At 49.8% G+C, this 20076-nt stretch overlaps 1 protein-coding gene across 1 annotated transcript in view; it reads right to left on the reverse strand.

Annotated features, from left to right (window-relative positions):
• Cpsf3 (cleavage and polyadenylation specific factor 3) overlaps positions 1–20076 on the reverse strand; it is a 29784-nt gene that overhangs the window by 6730 nt on the left and 2978 nt on the right. The window contains 13 exon segments of the mRNA XM_028877707.2: positions 508–606; positions 3408–3516; positions 4686–4838; positions 7640–7786; positions 8700–8858; positions 9823–9878; positions 9881–9997; positions 11611–11761; positions 12796–12885; positions 14096–14273; positions 15565–15693; positions 16848–16945; positions 18489–18552. Of these exon segments, the coding sequence (XP_028733540.1) occupies positions 508–606; positions 3408–3516; positions 4686–4838; positions 7640–7786; positions 8700–8858; positions 9823–9878; positions 9881–9997; positions 11611–11761; positions 12796–12885; positions 14096–14273; positions 15565–15693; positions 16848–16945; positions 18489–18552 (1550 nt within the window).

Consider the following 20076-nt stretch of genomic DNA (forward strand, 5'->3'; position numbering starts at 1 on the left):
GACCAGAAGAGGGCACCAGGTCTCATTACAGATGGTTGGGAGCCACCATGTGGTTTCCGGGGATTGAACTCAGGACCTCTAGAAGAGCAGCCAGTGCTCTTAACCTCTAAGCCATCTCTCCAGCCCCTATTGAGGGATTTTAAAAAATTTGTGAGTATTTTTTCCAGCCTTGTTTCTTTTTTTTTTAATTTATTTTTTTATGTACATTGTTGTTTTGCCTGTGTGAAGGCGTCAGTTCCCTGGAACTGTAGTTACAGACAGTTGTGAGTTGCCTTGTGGGTGCTGGAAATTGAACCTGGTTCCTCTGGAAGAGAAGTCAGTGCTCTTAACCACTAGGCCATCTCTCCAGCCCCAATGAGTATATTTTTAAATTTCCACTTTTATGTGATAAAACGACCATGTAGTACACACAAGGAATTCGAGACAACTACTAAATGAAGTGCATTGTTCCTTAGATACAGAAACGTCTGATTGAAGAAGGCAGTGAGGTGACCTCAGCGGACGCACCTGTCAACCTCTGCAGCTGGTGGCACAGCAGACTGAAGGGCCCGGTGTATGGGATGGCTTGGGTCTGCTTCACAGTGCTCATGGCCAGGTCGGTGTAGTCTGAGAAGACAGTAAGACAAACACACTTTCAGAGACGCCCAGCCGAGCATGCCGGCGAACACACAATGCTAGCACTCTGGAGGCAGAGGCAGAAGCATTGGAGATTGGGTCCAGCCTCAGCTACAAAGTGAGACAATAGCTCAAAACCAAAACCAAAAATGCAACCATACCAAATCACATAAAATACAACTTGTACAAGCACACACCGCGGATTAAGAAAAACACAGCAGATCTAGCATCCGTCCCTGACCAGCAGGATGAACCACCGTCCCTGACCAGCAGGATGAACCACCGTCCCTGACCAGCAGGATGAACCACCGTCCCTGACCAGCAGGATGAACCACCGTCCCTGACCAGCAGGATGAACCACTGTCCCTGACCAGCAGGATGAACCACCGTCCCTGACCAGCAGGATGAACCACTGTCCCTGACCAGCAGGATGAACCACTGCCCCTGACCAGCAGGATGAACCACTGTCCCTGACCAGCAGGATGAACCACTGTCCCTGACCAGCAGGATGAACCACTGTCCCTGACCAGCAGGATGAACCACTGTCCCTGACCAGCAGGATGAACCACCGTCCCACAACTGGCAAGCTGCTGCTACATATCTTTCCCAGTCTACCACCCTACACTCATCCCATGCCACCCCAGTTAGTCTGGGTTTGGACACAGGAAAGTCCCCTTAATCCTTGGACATATTAGGTCCTTGAACGTCCCCAAGCCAGTATGCCAGGCATCTTTGCCTTCTGTTCTGCTCGGTATCTCCTTCTAACTACTGTGAAGATGGCTCCTGACTTGAACCACATCTCCCGCTCTAGGGAAGGCTCCTCTGTGGTCTCTGTGAACAGGACTGCCCCAGGATCAGCACTTCTAACTGGTACATCGACAGCCAGGACCAGGCGTTAGGAACTCGCCAGTGTCCAGCACTGACCCAAGGCTGGCCTAAGAGTGAGAGCTCACTGGGGCTGGACAGAGGTCAGAAGTTAGGAGCACACACTGCTCTTGATGAGGATCCAAGTTCGGTTCCCGGCACCCAGGTTGGGTAAACTGCCAGTTACTCCAGCTTTTGGGGATCTGCCACCTCCAGCCTCTGCAGGCACCAGCAATGAGTGCACAAACATTTTAAAATAATAAAAGTAAATTTAAAAAGAAGTTTATTAAATAGTGAAAGGGGGAGGCAGAGGCAGGCAGATCTCGGAGTTTGAGGCCAGCCTGGTCTACAAAGAGTTCTAAGATAGCCAGAGCTACACAGAGAAACCCTGTATCTCGGGGGAAAAAGCCAGTGAAAAAGCAGCTTGTACATGCATTTGTATGTGCTATGGATGCTGAAAGGTGACCTATCTCACAGGTAAACATCTAGTTATGCCGTGACCCTTTCCTTCACAAAGCACGTACAATCTGTCAGCACACGGCAGCCCTGAGTGTGAACGCACTGTTTACCTATCTTGGTGTCTGTTATGTTCCCTGTATCATCTGGGCAAGCAGTACTCATCAATGGCTCAGAAGGTGCACAGACCAGAGCTCACGTGGAAGTACTCCTACATTCTGGGAAAAGCAGGTCGCACACATAAATGCGGTCCTGTCTAGCTTTGGTCAAAGTCCCACTTGTCTCTAGTACATGCTGTGTGTATGCATGTGTCTCTGGCTGCACAGTCTGGGTCACATGCCTTCACAATGCAAGGAAGCTCCGGTGCAGTGCAATAGTTAAGAGTTTGATTTTTGACAGGTGGTGGTGGTGGTGGTGGCACACGCCTTTCATCCCAGCACCTGGGAGGCAGAGGCAGGCGGATCTGAGTTCCAGGACAGCCAGGGCTGTTACACAGAGAAACTACAAATGGTTTATTCTCTCCTCCTGGCCATTCTTCTGGAGAGATGAGGAATGAAAAAGCTGAGCAAGTTATGGAAAGCTTGGGTCATAAAGGAAGAAAACATAAAGTGTACCCAGGGCTGGAGCATGCCCACACCCACACTGAACCAAACAAACGTAAAAAACAAAATGCTAGTTGACCTTGGTGTCCCACAACTCCAATCCCAGCTACTTAGGAGGCTGAGTCATGAGGACTGAGTTTGAGGCAGCCTGGGCTACACAGGTCTAGGGATGTAGCTAAGCGGTGGAGCACTTGCAGAGTCCACAAGGCCCTAAGGCTAACCCACAGCACCACAGCGAGCGGCCTCAGCCAACACAAACAAGTCAATCCGGGGAGTGCAGAGCTAATTCAGAACTGAAAAGCACCCCACTGCCAGAGGAGACGGAGACAGGGCGGCTGTGACGTCAGCAGGCGCGGTCCCCACAAGCGAGCTCTCTTCAAAGCTGCGATCTGGTGAGGAATTCCAATGTTTCCACACTTTCAAGGGAAGTCTCTTTCCCACAGCGATGCAGATCCCATTCACCTGTCGCTGTTTCACTTGCTGCTACCTGACATCGACCACGTGTGCGGCCAGACGCTGAACAGGTGACGGAGCTTGTCACCGAAGCTTCACGAGCCACGGTCTATCCCAGAACCCACAGTGCGGAAGGAGAGTCCACTCCCAACTGCTGTCCTCTGACACACACACATACGCACGCGCGCACGCACACACACACACACACACACCATACACACACACAGACACACCATACACATACACACACACACACACACACACACCATACACACACACACGCGCACACACTATACACACGCACACACGCACGCACGCACGCACGCACACACGCACGCACGCACACCAGACTCGGCACGTTTCACACTTCCCTGCCGTGCTCAGAGCAGCCACAGTCACAGTGAACAGTGTACTTACTGGAGAGGTCACAGGGCGAAAGTATGTGGTAATTAAAGTTTCTTTTAACCAGAATTCCAGAGACCCGCTGGCCCTGTTCTGGTTTCTTGTCTGCCAAAAAGCCCATGACCTGGTGAAGACAGACAGACAGACAGAGTGGTGTCAAAGGGGAGGATCAGGCTGTCGTCACATGGGGTGGGGTGTGGAGGGGGCTCTGACCCACAGAGGAGGAAACAGCTTTTCTGAACACAGGGACGACTTTCAACCACTCAAATACACAAACCTGACAAATTCAAAAATTACTATTGTATTACTATTTTCGCTTTGTTTTGTAGACAACGTCCTATGTAGCTCAGGCCTGGCCTCGAACCTTTGAGGCTGCTTCCATCTCTAAGTGCTAGAACAGCAGACAGCGGCCGCCCTTAAATGTCAACTCTGCACTCCAGGCCAGCAGCTCCCGGGTGAAGCCACGCCCCTCCTGGTGTGGCTGCATACGCAGCGTGCACAGCTGCTGTCCAGCGGCCTCTCGCTCTAACTGCGCAGACAGCTGTTCCACAGGCTGGTGCTATGGATCCATCTCGGGGCATGGCTGGCAAGTACTCTACCACTGAGCCACACCTGTCTGTGGGCAGCACAGCTCAGACAGAAGCCCCTTCTCAGGAGCACAGCCGCACCCGAGTCTGAAGGTCCCGTTTACCCTATGGCTCTGTAACAAAGGCTGCCGTCAGCAGCTTTCTCTTTCTCTCTCGTCACTCGGAGACGGTTTCACTACTGCAGCTCAGGCTGGCACCACACCTTCAGTCCTCCGGCTTCAGGCTCCCAAGAGCTGGAATCCTAAGCCTGTGCTACCAAGGAAGGTGTCCCTTAAAACTCTCCCCTGGGGCTAGAGCCACAACTCAGTGAAGACCACTTGTTGCTCTTTGTTTGTTTGTTTGTTTTTGTTTTTGTTTTTGTTTTTGGAGACAGGGTTTCTCTGTGTAGCTTTGCGCCTTTCCTGGAACTCACTTGGTAGCCCAGGCTGGCCTCGAACTCACAGAGATCCATCTGCCTCTGCTTCCCGAGTGCTGGGATTAAAGGCATGCACCACCACTGCCCGGCCACTTGTTGCTCTTATAGAGGTCCCACGTTCCATTCCCAGTACCTAACTAGTGACTCACAACCATCCATAATCCCAGTTCCAGGGGATCTGATGCCCTCTTCTGACCTCCACAGGTACCAGACACAGACACACACACACACACACACACACACCCCTCCCTGAAAAGAACACAGCTGGGGTCAGCACCTGCTGCCTTGTACCTTGGCGAGCTTCTCTCCCCTGAAGTTCAGGGTCACGGCCTCTGTGTTCCGAGGATTGTGAACCTCGATGTGAACCTCGTCATTATCCTCATATTCTCGGATCAGCGCTGCTTTCAGTCTGGCCATTTCGTTCTGTTCCCCATGGACTAAAATCTGCACAGAATAAGATATTGGAGTATAAAGAACCCTCACCACAGTGAAGGACTGTCTTTAAGAACATTAGTTAATTCATGAAATGTTCACACACGAAACTGAGGAAACAGCTGTCTCATCTTTTTTTTTTTTTTCTTTTTTCTAAGACAGGGTTTCTCTGTGTAGTTTTGGAGCCTGTCCTGGAACTCACTCTGTAGTCCAGGCTGGCCTTGAACTCACAGAGATCCGTCTGCCTCTGCCTCCCGAGTGCTGGGATTAAAGGCGTGCGCCATCACCACCTGGCGTCCTCTTGTCTTAAATTTTATTTCTATGTCTGTGTGGGGTGTGGGTGAGCACAGGAGCTGGCAGAGGCCAGAAGAAACTTGGGAGCTGGGGTTACAGGCAGCTGTAAACCTCTGGATGTGGGTGCTGGGGACCAAACAGGTCTCTGAAACAGGAGGAGGCAGTCTGAGCCACACTGAGCTGTCTGTCCAGACCTAGCTTGCCTGGTTTAAACTTGTATGGCATGCTTTCCTGTCTGGGTCCTGGGCACCCACTGTAAGAAAGAGTGAAGGAACCGATTTATGCACGAATAGGACGTACACCCTGTCATCTCTAGCTCCAATGTTCACATCGAAGGTTGAACCAGGCGGCTTCCACGGCCCTTCCAGCTTTAAATGTTTTTTTTTTTTTTTTTTTTTTTTTTTTTTTTTTTTTTTTTTTTGCTCCTGCTAGGAAAACATCCATTTTCTTTAGGTTTCGAGCAGTTTCTTGTTAATTAAAGCAACTGCGAATGAGATGCAATGTTTTAAAGGGGTATCCACCCCTCTGGCACTGGCTGTCAGTCAATCTGTTTGGCTTGTCCTGCCTCTGTCCTCCTTGGCAGGCACCTAGTCTCCAAACCACTGGTAGACAGCTTCTATCTGGCCCGTGGAAGCATGGCCAGCATGACTCCAGGGCAAAGGTTGTCACACCAGGGTGAAAGGCCCAGTTTGGACTGCCTGACCACTAAGCACAGCTGCTGCTGTGGATGTGCAAGCCTGACTGAGCTACCAACGCCTCATCTGGCGGCTTCCACAACGGTGTCGGGTGTCAAGACTGAGCAAGTGCATGTGTGGGAAAATGAGTACCCTGGCACTCCATATGCAGTAATGCATGCTACTGAACTGTAACTTCACATGCAGCCACACACTGGACAGTAGTGCTGGTTATTGGAAGGTAAACATCAAGTCTCCACTGAGGATTTAAAACCAGAGGCACAGACAGAACCAGATGACCATGAGATGTAACCAGACCGAGGGTGAGGCAGCAGCCGAGAAAGCAGGACAGTCTCCCTACCTGGCCTCAAGGTATGGGGTGGGATCCGTGAATCGATCACACACACAGCAGAAACACATGCCGGGGTCTACACTGTGCTCAAATTCTACAGCCTACACGCCACGCTAAGGAGGAGAGTCGTTCTCTACATGGAAGAGTCTGTTCATTAAGGCAGGGGAAAATGCTGAGGAGGACCAGCATGCTGGAAACTGCCCAAAAGCTACCCGCCACTAGATGTCACTCACACCAGCCGAAACGTGCGTCAACAGCCACCAGGAGAAACAGGCTACTCCTGGCTCTACTGGAAGACAAGCAGCATGGCTGGACCTTGAAACTTGTGACTCCACTTATGTGAAATACTGAGAACTGTCCGATTCAGAGACAGGAAGCAATTGGAGAGAAACTGGGCGGGGCTGAGGAGACAGCAGAATGGGCACAGGCTTCCGCTTGGGTAGCAGAACATTCTGAAACCGGAAGTGGGGGCAGCTGGGGCAGCCGCGACATCTGCGGAGGTGATGCCGCTGAATTTCCCTTAAAAATGGTGAAGAATGCAAACCACGTGTTGTACAAATTTTGAGACAGTAAAAATATTTGATAAACAAAACACACTAACAAAAGGCCATTTCCTTTAAGTACATTTTCAGAACACCAGGAAGCGCTAATCTATTTTTATGGACACTTGTTCCACTTCTAGTGAAAAGCACCTAATTGTTTTCAGCTTAAAACCCTTCCACATTCTACCAAAATATATAATTGCTACTTTTCTCAGCCTTTTAAATTATTATCATCATGTGAGTATATGATGTGTGGAGGGTACGCATGCCTCAGCATGCATGTGAGGTCAGAGGGCAGCTCGGTGGCTTCTCTGGACCTCCACCCAGGTTCTGAGGACTGAACTCAGGTCGGAAGGCTTACAAGGCAAGCACCTTAGCCTACGGAGCCGTCTCGTCTCGCCGGCCCATTGTTACTTTTCTCACGATACTTACTAAGTGTAACTAAGTTATACAGTAAGGAACTAGTGCGGTATCTGTTTATTTCTCTATCTGTGTAAACCTTGCACACTCACTGTGACTCCCCTCTTTAAATGTCATTTGCACTGCCACTTGAACAACAATATGAAGCGTGCACTATGGGCCAGGCGCTGTGTCCAGCTCGTCTGTTCTCAGTCACTTCATCTGCACAGTGACCTTATAAAGTGCATCGCCCTATTTATAAATCAGCACAAGGAGGCTCCACACCTTGCCAGAGACACACAGCAGGCAAAGGAGGAGACGGGGTTCAGGCAACAGTCACACCCCCAAGCCTGGGTCTCGGGCCACCCGAGAGGCAGCAGCAAACAGAGGGAACGCTAGAAGGGCTGGCCAGTCTGAAGGAGTCCGAGAAAAGGAAGGACAGTGCCGAGGGCCTGACTCACAGGGAGCAGCGAAGTTTGCTACGCCAAGTGGGGCAGGAGGACGCCCCGAGTTCATGGACCTCACTGCCAGACATGGCATTCCCACACTAACCACATGAGGCGGCTTCAGAGCACGGATAAATTCACTGGTTTGCTGGTAATCTGTGTGAGCAGAGAAAGAAATGTAATCAACCGACATTTTCAGTGGCAACTTCTGTCCAGACATGGTGGTGATCTCTTCGGGTTCAGACATGATGTGCTGTTGGAAACAAACACAAGACAGACAGACTGTGCAGTCAGACAGACAAAAGGAGGTGCATTTCCGTGATGTCTCACGCAGTCGTGATCTCTGTTAACTTAGGACCCATACCATCAAAGTCATTCTCATGTTCACGACTCAGCGACACCCAACATTGTGTTTTTCCTTATCAGGAAGGTCAGAGGATTAACCAGCGCTCAGTGCCCCCAGGACACTGGCAGTGAAAGCTGTAGCCGCCAAGGAAGCTGCCCCCAGGCACCAGGACCCACACGGCATGGCACGGCACGGCACACCTCTAGTCTGGACCATCTGAGCTGATGGCCAGCAGGCTCTCTAATGTCTTCACAGAATGTGGCAAAGGGTGGAAATGACCAGAATGGGAACCACACTCTGTTTCAGTTAAAACAGATATTAACAGCAAGAAAACAAGAGAACATGCCTGCCTGGATACCCACTAACTGCCTGTCAAGTTCCGCAGCGTTACCTACAGTGTGCGCATCCTAGCTAAGAACAGCCCTTCATACCTAAGGAAGATGGCGGTCAGCCCAGGCACGTTATACAGTTTCTATAAAGTTCCGCAGCGTTACCTACAGTGTGCGCATCCTAGCTAAGAACAGCCCTTCATACCTAAGGAAGATGGCCGTCAGCCCAGGCACACTATAATTTTATAAAGTGCAGTACCTACAGTGTCACACCTAGTAAGAAAGCCATATAAGGAAGGTGTCCAGGTCACAGGCTGTGCACCTGTCATCTGAAAAACGTCTAAATTTAGTATTTTTGAGCAAAAATGCCTGGGGAAGCTCAACTGGTAAAAGCCGACACAAAATAACCCTAAATCCATGCCACAGAACCAGCGTGACTTATTCCAGCACTCTAGAAGAAATACCGACTGCACCCCTACACGGTGACTGACCTTGGCAAGCGTCCCTTCTACACAGTAGCCCGCGATGATGACGCCGTTCCGCTTATCCGTGCACCAGCTCTCAAACAGCTCTCGGGATAAGCCGTTCTGAATCATGCCTGGTGAGGCCATTACGACACTGGGGCCGATGTCGTCAAAGTGATCCATGCTCTGAGAGACAAAGGAAGGGTTAAAAACCGGCCGATCACCAGGCTGGTCAAAGCAGATCCACTTGGAGTAATCACACTTCTGCAAGGGTCGTGGGAAGACTAGATAACACTGTCTGTTTAAGTGGCCAGGCGGTGGCAGTCGTGGCGCACGCCTTTAATCCCAGCACTCGGGAGGCAGAGGCAGGCAGATCTCTGAGAGTTCGAGGCCAGCCTGGTCTACAGAGCGAAATCCAGGACAGGCTCCAAAAATACACAGAGAAACCCTGTCTCGAAAAACCAAAAATAAATAAAATTAATTTAAATGTGCTGGACATGGTGGCCTTTAATCCCAGCACATGGAAGGCAATGGCAGGTAGATTTATGTGTGTTCAAGGCCAGTCTGGTCCAGGCGAGTTCCAGGACAGCCAGGGCTGTGCAGAAAGATCCTGTCTGAAAAAACCAATACCAAACAAACAATTTAACATGTTAACACTATAAATGTGTTATTTCAAAATCATTTGGTCGTAATATACTTTAAATTAAATCAGATTTATTAACTGATCTTGGAAAGCCAAATATGGGTGTTTTATAAATTCGTACATGGAACTTGCAGTGCTAGTCAGAGGACCAGATGTGAACAACAGAATCTAAACCTGTGACCTGCCCTAGTTTCCGTCAGGACTTTCTTCCTGCAGCCGAAGAGATCTAAGTTTACAGCAGCATTACTGAGGGCACGTGGCGATTTAGAGCAAGGCAGGCCGACCACAGTGAGTCCCAGCACCATGATGCCGGCTGGAGCAAGAGCAGGCCAACCACAGTGAGTCCCAGCACCGTGATGCCGGCTGGAGCAAGAGCGACAGTGAGTCCAGCACCATGCGCTGAGCAAGAGCAGACTGACCAGTGAGTAGCAAGCCATAGAGCAGGAAGCCTCAGCAGGCAGGGCTGCAGGCTGCCCTGTCCCCACCCCCTTCCCCCACAGGCATCACCTTGAGGTTGCTGATGTGCTTGAAAACAAAGGGGTTGTTGATGTTGATCTGCTTCGGATCTTATCATTCATGGCGTTCACGTAGGTCTGGTAGACTGCCATGCACTTCTTGGCCAGAGACGAGGCGTAGTAAATAGGGATGTCGTGCAGCTCTGGGTGGTTCTGCCAGTACTCATCTGCAGAGATTTGAGGAGAGGCAACACCACTTGGCAGATGAGGTGAACAATTCAAATAATTAACAATAACAAAATTGACTTTAAAATTTGAACAGCTGAGAAATGAAATACCATACAACTATATTTTAGTGAATCTGAGAAAAACTTCCCTGTTCCTTACTAATGTAAATCACAAATCTAAATACTGGTATAACATCTAAATATAAAGTTGTGATAACAGATCAAAAATGTGGAAGCTTTCACAAATCTTTCATTTTAAATTTATACTGATTAATAGACCATAACTGACTACAACGGCTCCTCTCAAGATTTTAACACAAGTATTATTAACATAATTAGTATTTTAGACAGACTTATCAACTGCTTATTAATCATATTATAATTGTATTTCCAAAAATCTTTTACACAAACCACTTATTACTAATTAATGAAAGCAGTGAACAAAATACCTTCACATAAAGGCCTATTTCCAGGGAAAACCTCACCAAACCCCAGCATTTTATAAATGTACCGCCCGTGAGGGGCTCAGATGTACCTGGGAAATGTCTGTCTGGTATGAAGGGTGAGGAGCTGGAGCTCACATGAGGTATGTGGGGGTTCACACTGAGATGCCACTCATTATTACTGGCAATCAAATCTGCCTGGATGACTGACATTTTTGACTCACCATCACGTCCAGAAGACTGAACAGCGCAGTCAGTCTCCAGGAAGGCCTGGCCCCGGCCCTGAGCTGCGCTAGCCTAGCTTCCCTTGCCCGTTTTCCATTCAATGACAAAAACGGCTTGTCCCCATCTCGGAGATGGGGCAGGGAACGCGCAGGAGGCATTGCCCTCTAGTCTCTTCATGCCTGCTATGAACACAGGTGCTGTCTACAAGGCTGCTCCCTCACAGACACAGACTGTCCAAGTTCAGAGGCGTTAGTAAGCACACGCACCCCCTCTTGGAATGAAGTTGTGCATACAGACTGAAGTCTTCGGGAGACAGAGGGAAGCAGAAACAAGAACCACTTGTATTTCTACTATTCAGTTGTGTTTGTATGTTTCTCTAAATAGAAGCAGAGTATGTAGTTTTTGAGTCCTGCTTTTTTTTTTTTTTTTTTTTTTTTTTTTTCACACTTAATACTCTGTGAAAATCTACATTCTGTCCTCTAACATGACTTTTTATGTTCACTGACATGGTATTTCCCGAAAACACTATGATGATGAAGGGCCAGGCCTGGGATCCCAATACTTGGGAATTCTTAGCTAACCTAGGCTACATAATAAGGCCCTGTCTAAAACAAACAAACCTCAAATAACAACAACAAAGGACCCCAAAGGACATACTGCCTATCTCTCTTCACGTCCTAGAGTGTCACCGCTAGTCTAAAGGTGCTCATGTTGGAAGGCTTCGGACACTAACGGAAGCAGAAAGGCACCCAGCTTGGCTCTCGTAGCCGTGGACGTGAGGTGCCCTCTCCCTGGCTCTCACTACTGGGGATTGAACCTGGGTCTCGTGAACGCTGGGCAGGCACTCTGACACTGAGGGACACCTTCAGCCCCAAAATGGAACTCTTCAATGAAGAAGATGAACCAGGCCATGAGAGAAGCGGACTGCAGCAGTCACCCAAGTACCTAGGATCAGCAGCAGCTCCTGAGCCCGGCCGAGCGCGAAGACAGGGATGAGTCCCCGGCCCCCTCTGTTGACAATGTCATGCACGGTGTTGCAGAACCTCGCTTCGCGCTCCTCACGTTTCTCATGGATATGGGTCCCATAGGTAGATTCCTAAGGAACACGTGAGACTTGTAAGACCAAGACCAATGAGTCCGGAGAACTCAACGCTTAGGTGTAAGGAAAGGCTGAGGCTGAGATTCATTTCTCCAGCAACGTGGCACTAACCTGAGCGTATGCTGTTATAGTAATAACTCGAAAACACAGTGAACAAATCAGGATTCCCATCTCATGACGACCGTTACAGAAATGGAGCCGGGGAATAGTAAAAATGTCCCTTCTTCCCTCAAGCTAACTGTGCTCCACGCTTTCCCTCCTAACCTGGAGAAGTCAAGGCTTCCCAAGCAGACATAGGTCATGTTTCTCAGGTTCGTATTCAAGCCCCTCCCGACATGGGAAGCACTGCATTCCCTGGACTTACCAGAAATGCAGATTCCAGGCCCTGCCCACTCACCGCAGCACCAGGTGAGTCCTAGGCCGGGGAGCCCGGCCCTAAAGAGCAGCCACGGGACAGGGAGTGTCTCAAGGGTCGGAACCATCTTCCTCAATTTAAGCTTGGTGACTAAGGCCCGGGGATCTGCTCTGCATGCTGCACAGGGCAGCACCAGGCAGGGCCTTCACGCTTGGGCAGCTGCGGGTTCAAGCCACAGCACAGGGACCAAAGCCACTCGGTGTTCCTGTGTGTACGCAGGCCCAGAAGACGCCATTCCCCGACACTGTGTCAACCATCCCTCTCCCCAAAGTGCTTCTGCAGACAGTTCACTCTCGTGTCCTTAAAATGTGCAAACTAACAAAATGTGACAAGCACCTGTGGAAAAGGCCAAAGCCATCGCATGGCAAAGGCAGTGGGACCATCTCTAAAACGGTTTAATATGTTCTTCTAGCAAACCTGTCTCCTCACCCAGCTGACAGAGACCATGTTTCTAAAACTAGACTAGAACTGACGCACGGCACGGCAAAGGTGAAAAGACTACGAAAATCCTTACATGAAAAAAAAAATCAACACCAGGAACTTGACGCTGTTTTTTTCCACTAGAAAAGGTTCTGATTACATTACACAAGCTGTAACCCGGTCCGTTAATACTTACAATGATAAGGATGTCTGGCTTAATATTAGGAATTTCAGCAGCCATTAGGTGTCTATCTTCTTGTCTTGAGAAATCACCTGTATACAACAGCTGTGAGAAAACACAAAACCAGAAAATAGAGATTTGGGAAAGGTTCCATTTACTGGTAAGCAGTTGAATCCTAAAGTCTAATAGTAAAATTGAATTTAAAAAGGAAACCCCACCTGCCTACACCTGAGGAATTTTAGATGCAACGCTTGCGTCTAACTAAATGTGTAACTAAGTCACGAAGGCCACCTGCATTTCAACTAGAAAACATACCCCATCATCACCTCCTCAAAGATAACCGACATATCAGAACAATTCCCGTGAGAATTCAGATCTACACTCTCTACTTCCTGTTTAATTGTGGTGCCCTGGAACACAGGACAAGAAAGAGCAATTTGATGACACTGTGTGCCTCAGTGTGCAGACACTTCAGATAGATGAGCAGCAACAATGTTTCACTGACACCTGCTTCTCCACTTTCTAAAGCAGAATCCCTGAACACTTACAAGAGAGAAGCCAGGCTCCCCCTAGGTCTCATTGCGTGGGTATTACAAAAAGCTGCCCAGTTGACTCTGGGGTGCAGCCAGAGTGCAGACAGCGCTCTGGAGTCTAGGATCCCAGGGCCAGCCAGACGGCTCCGCTGGTAAGGGCAGCTGCTGCCAAGCCTGAGGACCTGAGTTCAATCCCTGGAGCTCACACGGCTGAAGAAGCAACTCCAAGTCATCCTCTTACCTACCTACTTACGCACGCACGCACGCACACACACTCCTTAGTCCACTCAACATGGCTGTGGAGCTCTGTGCTGACTGACCCCTTCACTTCCACAGGCCACCCTGCTTAGGTGCTCCCCTGAATCCTTCCACATCACGGACATAAACCCCAAGTCATGTTTTTATTTGGTTAACTAACTTTAGCTACTGTGTGTGCTGGCGGGTAGGTGGGTGCATTCCACAGCATGGGGAAGGTCAGAGGGCACCTTTGGGAGTTGGTTCTCTCCTTCTACTGTGGACTCGGGGATGCAGGTCCTCAAGCGTGTACAGAAAACACTTTTACAGGCTAAGCCGTCTCGCCCGCCGTTTTAGTTTTAAACAGAAGCAGTTGCGAAGATGGTTTTTCCCTTGCCTGTTTTCTGAAGGCCCCTGAGGCGGGACCGAGCCTGCTGCGCTGGGGAACTTGCTGCTCTAATGGCAGGGACTAGCTTTAGTTCCTTTCAGGGGAGTTTCCACACCACTCCTGGGGGGCGGGGGAAGAAGGGGTCCAAGCTAGAGCGTACCTTCACTCCCGCGATCTCAATCATAAACATGGCTGCTCCCAGGACGTGGCCGGCATGGTAACACCAGAACTTGATTCCCGCCACCTCCTTAACTTCATGGAAGTTGATGGTTTCGATTTTGTCCATGCTTTCCTCCAAGTCTGTCTCGGTGTACAGCATGTCATCTGCCGATATGTTGCTGAAATTGTAGGTGACATGCGGACACAATTTTTCTTAACGTCACAGTTCACAGGGATGGGGCTCTAGCTCAGGGATAGAGCCTTTGCCAGAGGGCACAAGGCTCCAGGTTCAGCCCCCTCACTGAAAACAGAACAGCAACAACAACCCTACAGCACTAGAATCTCAGATGTTTCCATAATCAGAACAAAGGTGGGCGTAGCTACAAAGCTTAACTGTGAGCAAAGCGTGACTCGAGTATTCTCATACATCAGGACTCAGTACTCTGTGTATTTACTGAAGTGCTGGGCACAGGATGCGAGGTCACAGACGCCAGGCAGGCGCTACCCCAGAGCTGCATTCCTGGTCCCTTCTCTTCTCCACTGTCACTCTGTGGAGCCAGGGCCTCACCAGGCTGCTCAGGCTGACCTTGAACTTGCAATCTTCCTGTAAGAGCCTGAGGTGGGAGCATTCGTTTGTGCTAAAGGCTCAGCTACACAAACCTCTCTTTAAGAAGGTATTGCTCAACGTCTCCCTCCGACATTCCTGAGGGAATGACATCCGTACACATGAACACGAGAGCAGACACGCTCCGCTGGCCTGGCAGAGGACTTCTCTCAGCGTTGACAGGACACCTCCTCTGTATGTGACACAGACTCTGTAGCCACAGTGACGCCTTCACAGGCAGCTGCCTCTTACGGGGACCTTTAGGTAAACAACCTCTGTGCCTCACGTGCACTGTCTGTAAAATGGGGTTTACAGCGGAGCTGGTGTACTGAGTTGGTGAGGGTCAGAGGGACTGAGCCCTGAGGACTATGCGGCCGTACAGGGCAACAGCATTAGCAACACCATCTGTCCAGGCCTTTGTATTTACATGTGACGAGCAACAAACACCATGTCAGCCACCCGAGTAAAAGCCAACTGCCAAAGGCTGACACCTCACACTGGACTGTCCCAAACATGCTAGGCCCTTTGTGGAAGAGGAGTGGGCATTTCTTACAACTGGTGCCAACTTCCCCAGAGAACAGCATCACCTAAGGATGATGACCTGATCTCTGGTCAGGTTATCTACAGAATCCACTATGCTTACTGCAGTCAGTCTTCAATTAATAGAATGGCCAAATGTTGCCCAGAGAGTTTCTATCAGACCTTTGGAGTTCTGGATTGGACAGATTCAGAAGAAACCATATACAGTCGGTTAGTGCTGAAGCACAAGGTGTATGCCGAAGCTAGATCACAGCATCCTTCTAAACAACGTGGTCTGCATCTGGACTGCGAGTATGTACACTGTACAGCCCAGTGAAGTGACTCACCTGACTTTGACGTAGTCCGAGAGGAGCCATCTGTAAATAGCCTTTGTGGCGTGAGTCATAAACGTCCGTCCTTTGAAGCTGGTTTTCTGGAGGAACCAGGGCAGAGCCCCACAGTGATCCAAATGGAAACTGACAAAGAAACAGGCCATCAGTGCTCTGGACACTAGAGGCCAACACCCCATTGAGTTCCTGCTCGACGGACAGAAGTGTGCTGAGCACATACGGACACGTTCGGAAAAGCAAGAGGAGGCATGTCGGTTCACTCCTACCACATGGTCTAGGGATCAAACGATGTCAGTCTTGGTAGCCAGTGCCTCTACCCTGTAGGCCTTCTCCATGCCCCCCCCCCATTAGTAATTAATTAGAGGAACAATGTAAACCACATCTACACTTGGCAGCCAGAATTATAAAAACAACTTTAGTGAAATAAAATGGAAACTTGTCACCATCTTTAAATGAAGTTCTTCAAGGCACAGTTTGCTGTGCCACCTACGCTGGCCTCAGACTCATGGCAATCCTCCAGCCTCAGCCCCCTGAGGGTTGGGATTACAGGTGCGCACCACCATGCTCTCCTTCAGTGAAGTTCTCTGTTTGTTTTTCGAGACAGGGTTTCTCTGTGTCACCCTGGCTGTCCTGGAACTCACTCTGTAGCCCAGACTGTCCTTGAACTCACAGAGACTCTCCTGCCTCTGCCTCCTGAGGGCTGGGATAAAGGTGGGCACCACCTGGTGACGTTCTTCCTGAGGGAGGTGACAAGGCAGCAGGGACTCCCGGGACAGGCTCCTCGGTGTCCTCTGAGGATGGCCCAGAGGACACGGGCTTTCCACCACCACGCACTGCAGCCCCCAGAGCAAGTGCTTCCCAGCCAGCTTCTCTAGGCTGGCGACAGAGCAGTGCTGGTCGAGACTTAGCAATCTGCACTGTGCTGCCTAATAGAAAACATCTGTTTGATTTCATTTTACTTTTGAGACAAGGTCTCACCATGCAGCTCTGGAACCTGGAACTCCCTGGGTAGATCACGCTGGTCTCAATCTTACAGTCACAGAGACCTGCCTGTCTCTGCCTCCTAGTGCTAGAACTAAAGGCCTGCACCACCACGCCTGGTTTATTAAAAAAAAACCTGCCCGTCACACGCACACATACACATACACATACACACACACACACACACACACACACACACGCGCGCGCGCACACGCACACGCACACACACAAATCCTGGGAAGACTGACCTTCACAGAAAGGCCTGAAGAAGAATGACGCTGTCAATACAGAGAACTTACTGACTGATCAACAGGAGGTCGATCTCCGCTGGGTCGATGAGGTCAATGTAAGGGAGAGCATCCATTCCTTCCAGGCCAGGATGGATCCCACAGTCCAGCTGAAGGAGGAAAAACCCAGCAAACAGATCACAACGGGCTACAGATCTGATTACAACTCATCCAGCAGACACTGAGACCGCACTCAGAGGAGCCTGGTGTGTGTGCACTTGTGGGGCGTTTACCCACCAACCCCACAGCTCCCCAGAGTTTTCTTGAGTGCAAGCAGCAGGAAATATTAGATAGAAGGATTTATAGCGGAGAACCTTGTGGAGATAAACAGATAGAAAATAAAGGATAGCCTCGAGAGGGCCTGAAACCTTTTCCAACGGCCCCGACTGTCTCTGGCCCAGGGTTTTTATCGAGACGCCAAGGGGTGGAGCAAAAGACCCCCTCCCCCAGCATAGCCAAGTGCAGATCATCTCAGACACCTGACTCAGGCCTGTGGTCCTAATCATCCTCTATGCGGACCTGCTGGGTAAAACGACGAGGAACCCAAGAACGGGCTGCCACATGCACTCAGACCTTGGTCTCAGGAAAGACCAGGGTGTGCCCGAAGCAGCTCTTACACTTAAGACAGAGCTAACATGTAGCAGCACAGGATACGGAATATAAGACGTCACTGGGGTTCACAACACAAACGTGCTAAGTTTGCAGGTCTGGAGCCCTTCTCCCTCCAGGGAGAGCACTATCATACAGGCTGATGACGGGATTTACTCTTTGGTGTTATTACCAAGTGAACAAAGTCTTAAATGGATGACTTTAATGGGAGCTGGAGAGATGGCTCAGTGGTTAAGAGCACTGGCTGCTCTTCCAGGGGAACCTGGTTTGACACCCAGCACCCACATGGTGGCTCACAACCATCCACAGCTCCATTTCCAGGGGATCCGATGCCCTGTCTGGCCTCCGCAGGCAGCAGGCACGAACACGGTGCACAGATATCTGTACAGGCCAAACACCCACACAGACAAGTGGTCTTGTAAAATAGGTGACTGGGTACATATGCCTGTGGTTTTAAGACTGAGTGAAGTGTGAGGAAGAAAGAGGAGACAAAGGAACAAGAGCCAGTGCCCACATCTCTACTGGGACCTTGGGAACCAGGGCTCCTGACCCCTTCACCTCGCAGCAGGGAGACGGACCTGACAGAGCAGCAGGACCAAAGCTGACACACATCCAGGGCACTTAAATCCTTGATGTCTTCCAAAGAGGGGCGGGGGCTCGTCAGGTTATTCAGACACTTCAGGAATGGACAGGGACGTAGAAGAGACACTAGTCTGGCAGGTCTAGTTGGCAGTTTTACAGTCTTACAAGGTATCTTTTTAGGTTACCTGATGCTTTAATTACTAAGCACGAGTGCCAGGCTCTCTCATCAGTGTTGGCTACATACATGCACATCTCTTTCAGCTGATGCTAGAGAGAACCGGCTCACGAGGACAGACCTAGCAGCCAGGACAGACAGGGCTACACTGTGTTCTTCTTGACTATACAAATAATCACTCCCCAGGCTAGGGTGTGACTCAGTGGCAGACTATGTGCTTGGCGTGCACAAGGCCCAAAGTTCAGTTTCCAGTACCAAACAGCAGTAGCACCACCAATAACACCTACCATGATTTTTCTTCCTTTGAACTCCAGAATAATGCATGATCTTCCCACTTCTTGGCCCGCACCACTGCAAACATTGAGAGGGAGAAACAAAATGATTAAAGAAACCGTTAAGCAGCCCAGAGCTGGGTTTGGTGGCACGTACCCGCAGTGCCAGCACCAAGAGTCTACAGAGAGTAAGGCAGCGTGCAGCAGCCCTGCCTCACGCCACCCACCCCACTGACGTTCGACACAATGAACTCAAACTCTTTCCCAACGTCATTTAAGTTCCTGAGACAGGGGACAGTTCTATAGTTTCAAACAGAGGGTGCGCACCCAGGTCGGAAGGGGTGGAAAGCAGTCCTCGTGAGCTGAGGGACGTTTAAGATGTAAACGAGACGTCACACAACACTAGAACAACTGTTTCAGATGAGGCCACCACGTCACAGCCTTTCATCTTGAGAGCATCGTACTAAGGAGTCTGGTTGGTCACCCACGCTTTCAGCCCTTCCCTTTCTGGGCACATCTTAAGCTAAACCTAAATACAAATTTTGATTGTATTTTCCCAAAAATCTAGCTCACAATTCACTCAGTGCTCTTAAGCATGGTCCTAACTGCCCAGGACAGGTATGTGCCCGATAACAGCGATCAGATCTCAAAGATGTTGTGGTCTAGCAGCAAAGAGGCATGAGATGGACCCATGCATACCCATCTACACTGGGCTGGCCATGGATTAAGAGAATAAGAAACAACAGAGGTGGTGGAACTTTCCTGAAATCCTAGCACTCAGGAGGTAGAGAGAGAATAATGTTGTCTGGTGGGCAGAGCTCTGTGAATCTGAAGCCAGTTTGGCCTACAGAGAGCTCCAGGACAGCCAGGGATACATGGTGAGACTCTGCCTCAAATAATAAATGAATAAATTCCATGGTCGTTTTCATCCCCAGTAAAAATTCCCGGTTTCTTATCTGTACGAATTCTCATTTCATTCTGAAGCCAGCTTCCCCACAGAGCTGTCTGTCTGTCTGTCTGCATTTCCTCTCCTCCCATCCACTCCATTCACCAGCTGTTTCCGAGATAGTCCTTGTTGCTAAGTACGAGCAGCCCTACTTAGTGTAGCCGGTCCCCTCAGCAGCTGTCACGCCCTTATTTAAGAGCTCCGTCAAGCACTTCCCGCTTCGGACTCCACACTCCGGTCTGTCTTGCTGACTTTCCCATTTTTCCCACTCCTCTGCCTTGGCTCTCCAGCCTCTGATGCTGGTATGCCCAAGTCTCTCCCTCCCGGGACCTCTTCCCAACTTCACGGTCTTCACGTTCATGAGTCTGACATGCTGATGACGTCAGAGTCTGTATCTACAGCCCAGACTGTTCTGTACTCTAGACCTCTGATACACACACCTGACATTTAAGCCTCTTTACTGGCTAAAGTATCTGCCAGGTACTTGATGTTCAATATGCCAAGATAGTTTTCACAACCTCCTGGACCGGCTCTTTCTTCCTGGAATGTTCTGTTCTTGGCTATTGACACAGCTGGCTCCTTCAGATCATTTGGATCCCAGCTCAGGTTTCACCTTCTCAGACCCTTCCTCGACTTCCTACTCTAATTTATCCGTTA

Source organism: Peromyscus leucopus, chromosome 22 (assembly GCF_004664715.2).
Source record: "Peromyscus leucopus breed LL Stock chromosome 22, UCI_PerLeu_2.1, whole genome shotgun sequence".
Classification (NCBI taxonomy): domain Eukaryota; kingdom Metazoa; phylum Chordata; class Mammalia; order Rodentia; family Cricetidae; genus Peromyscus; species Peromyscus leucopus.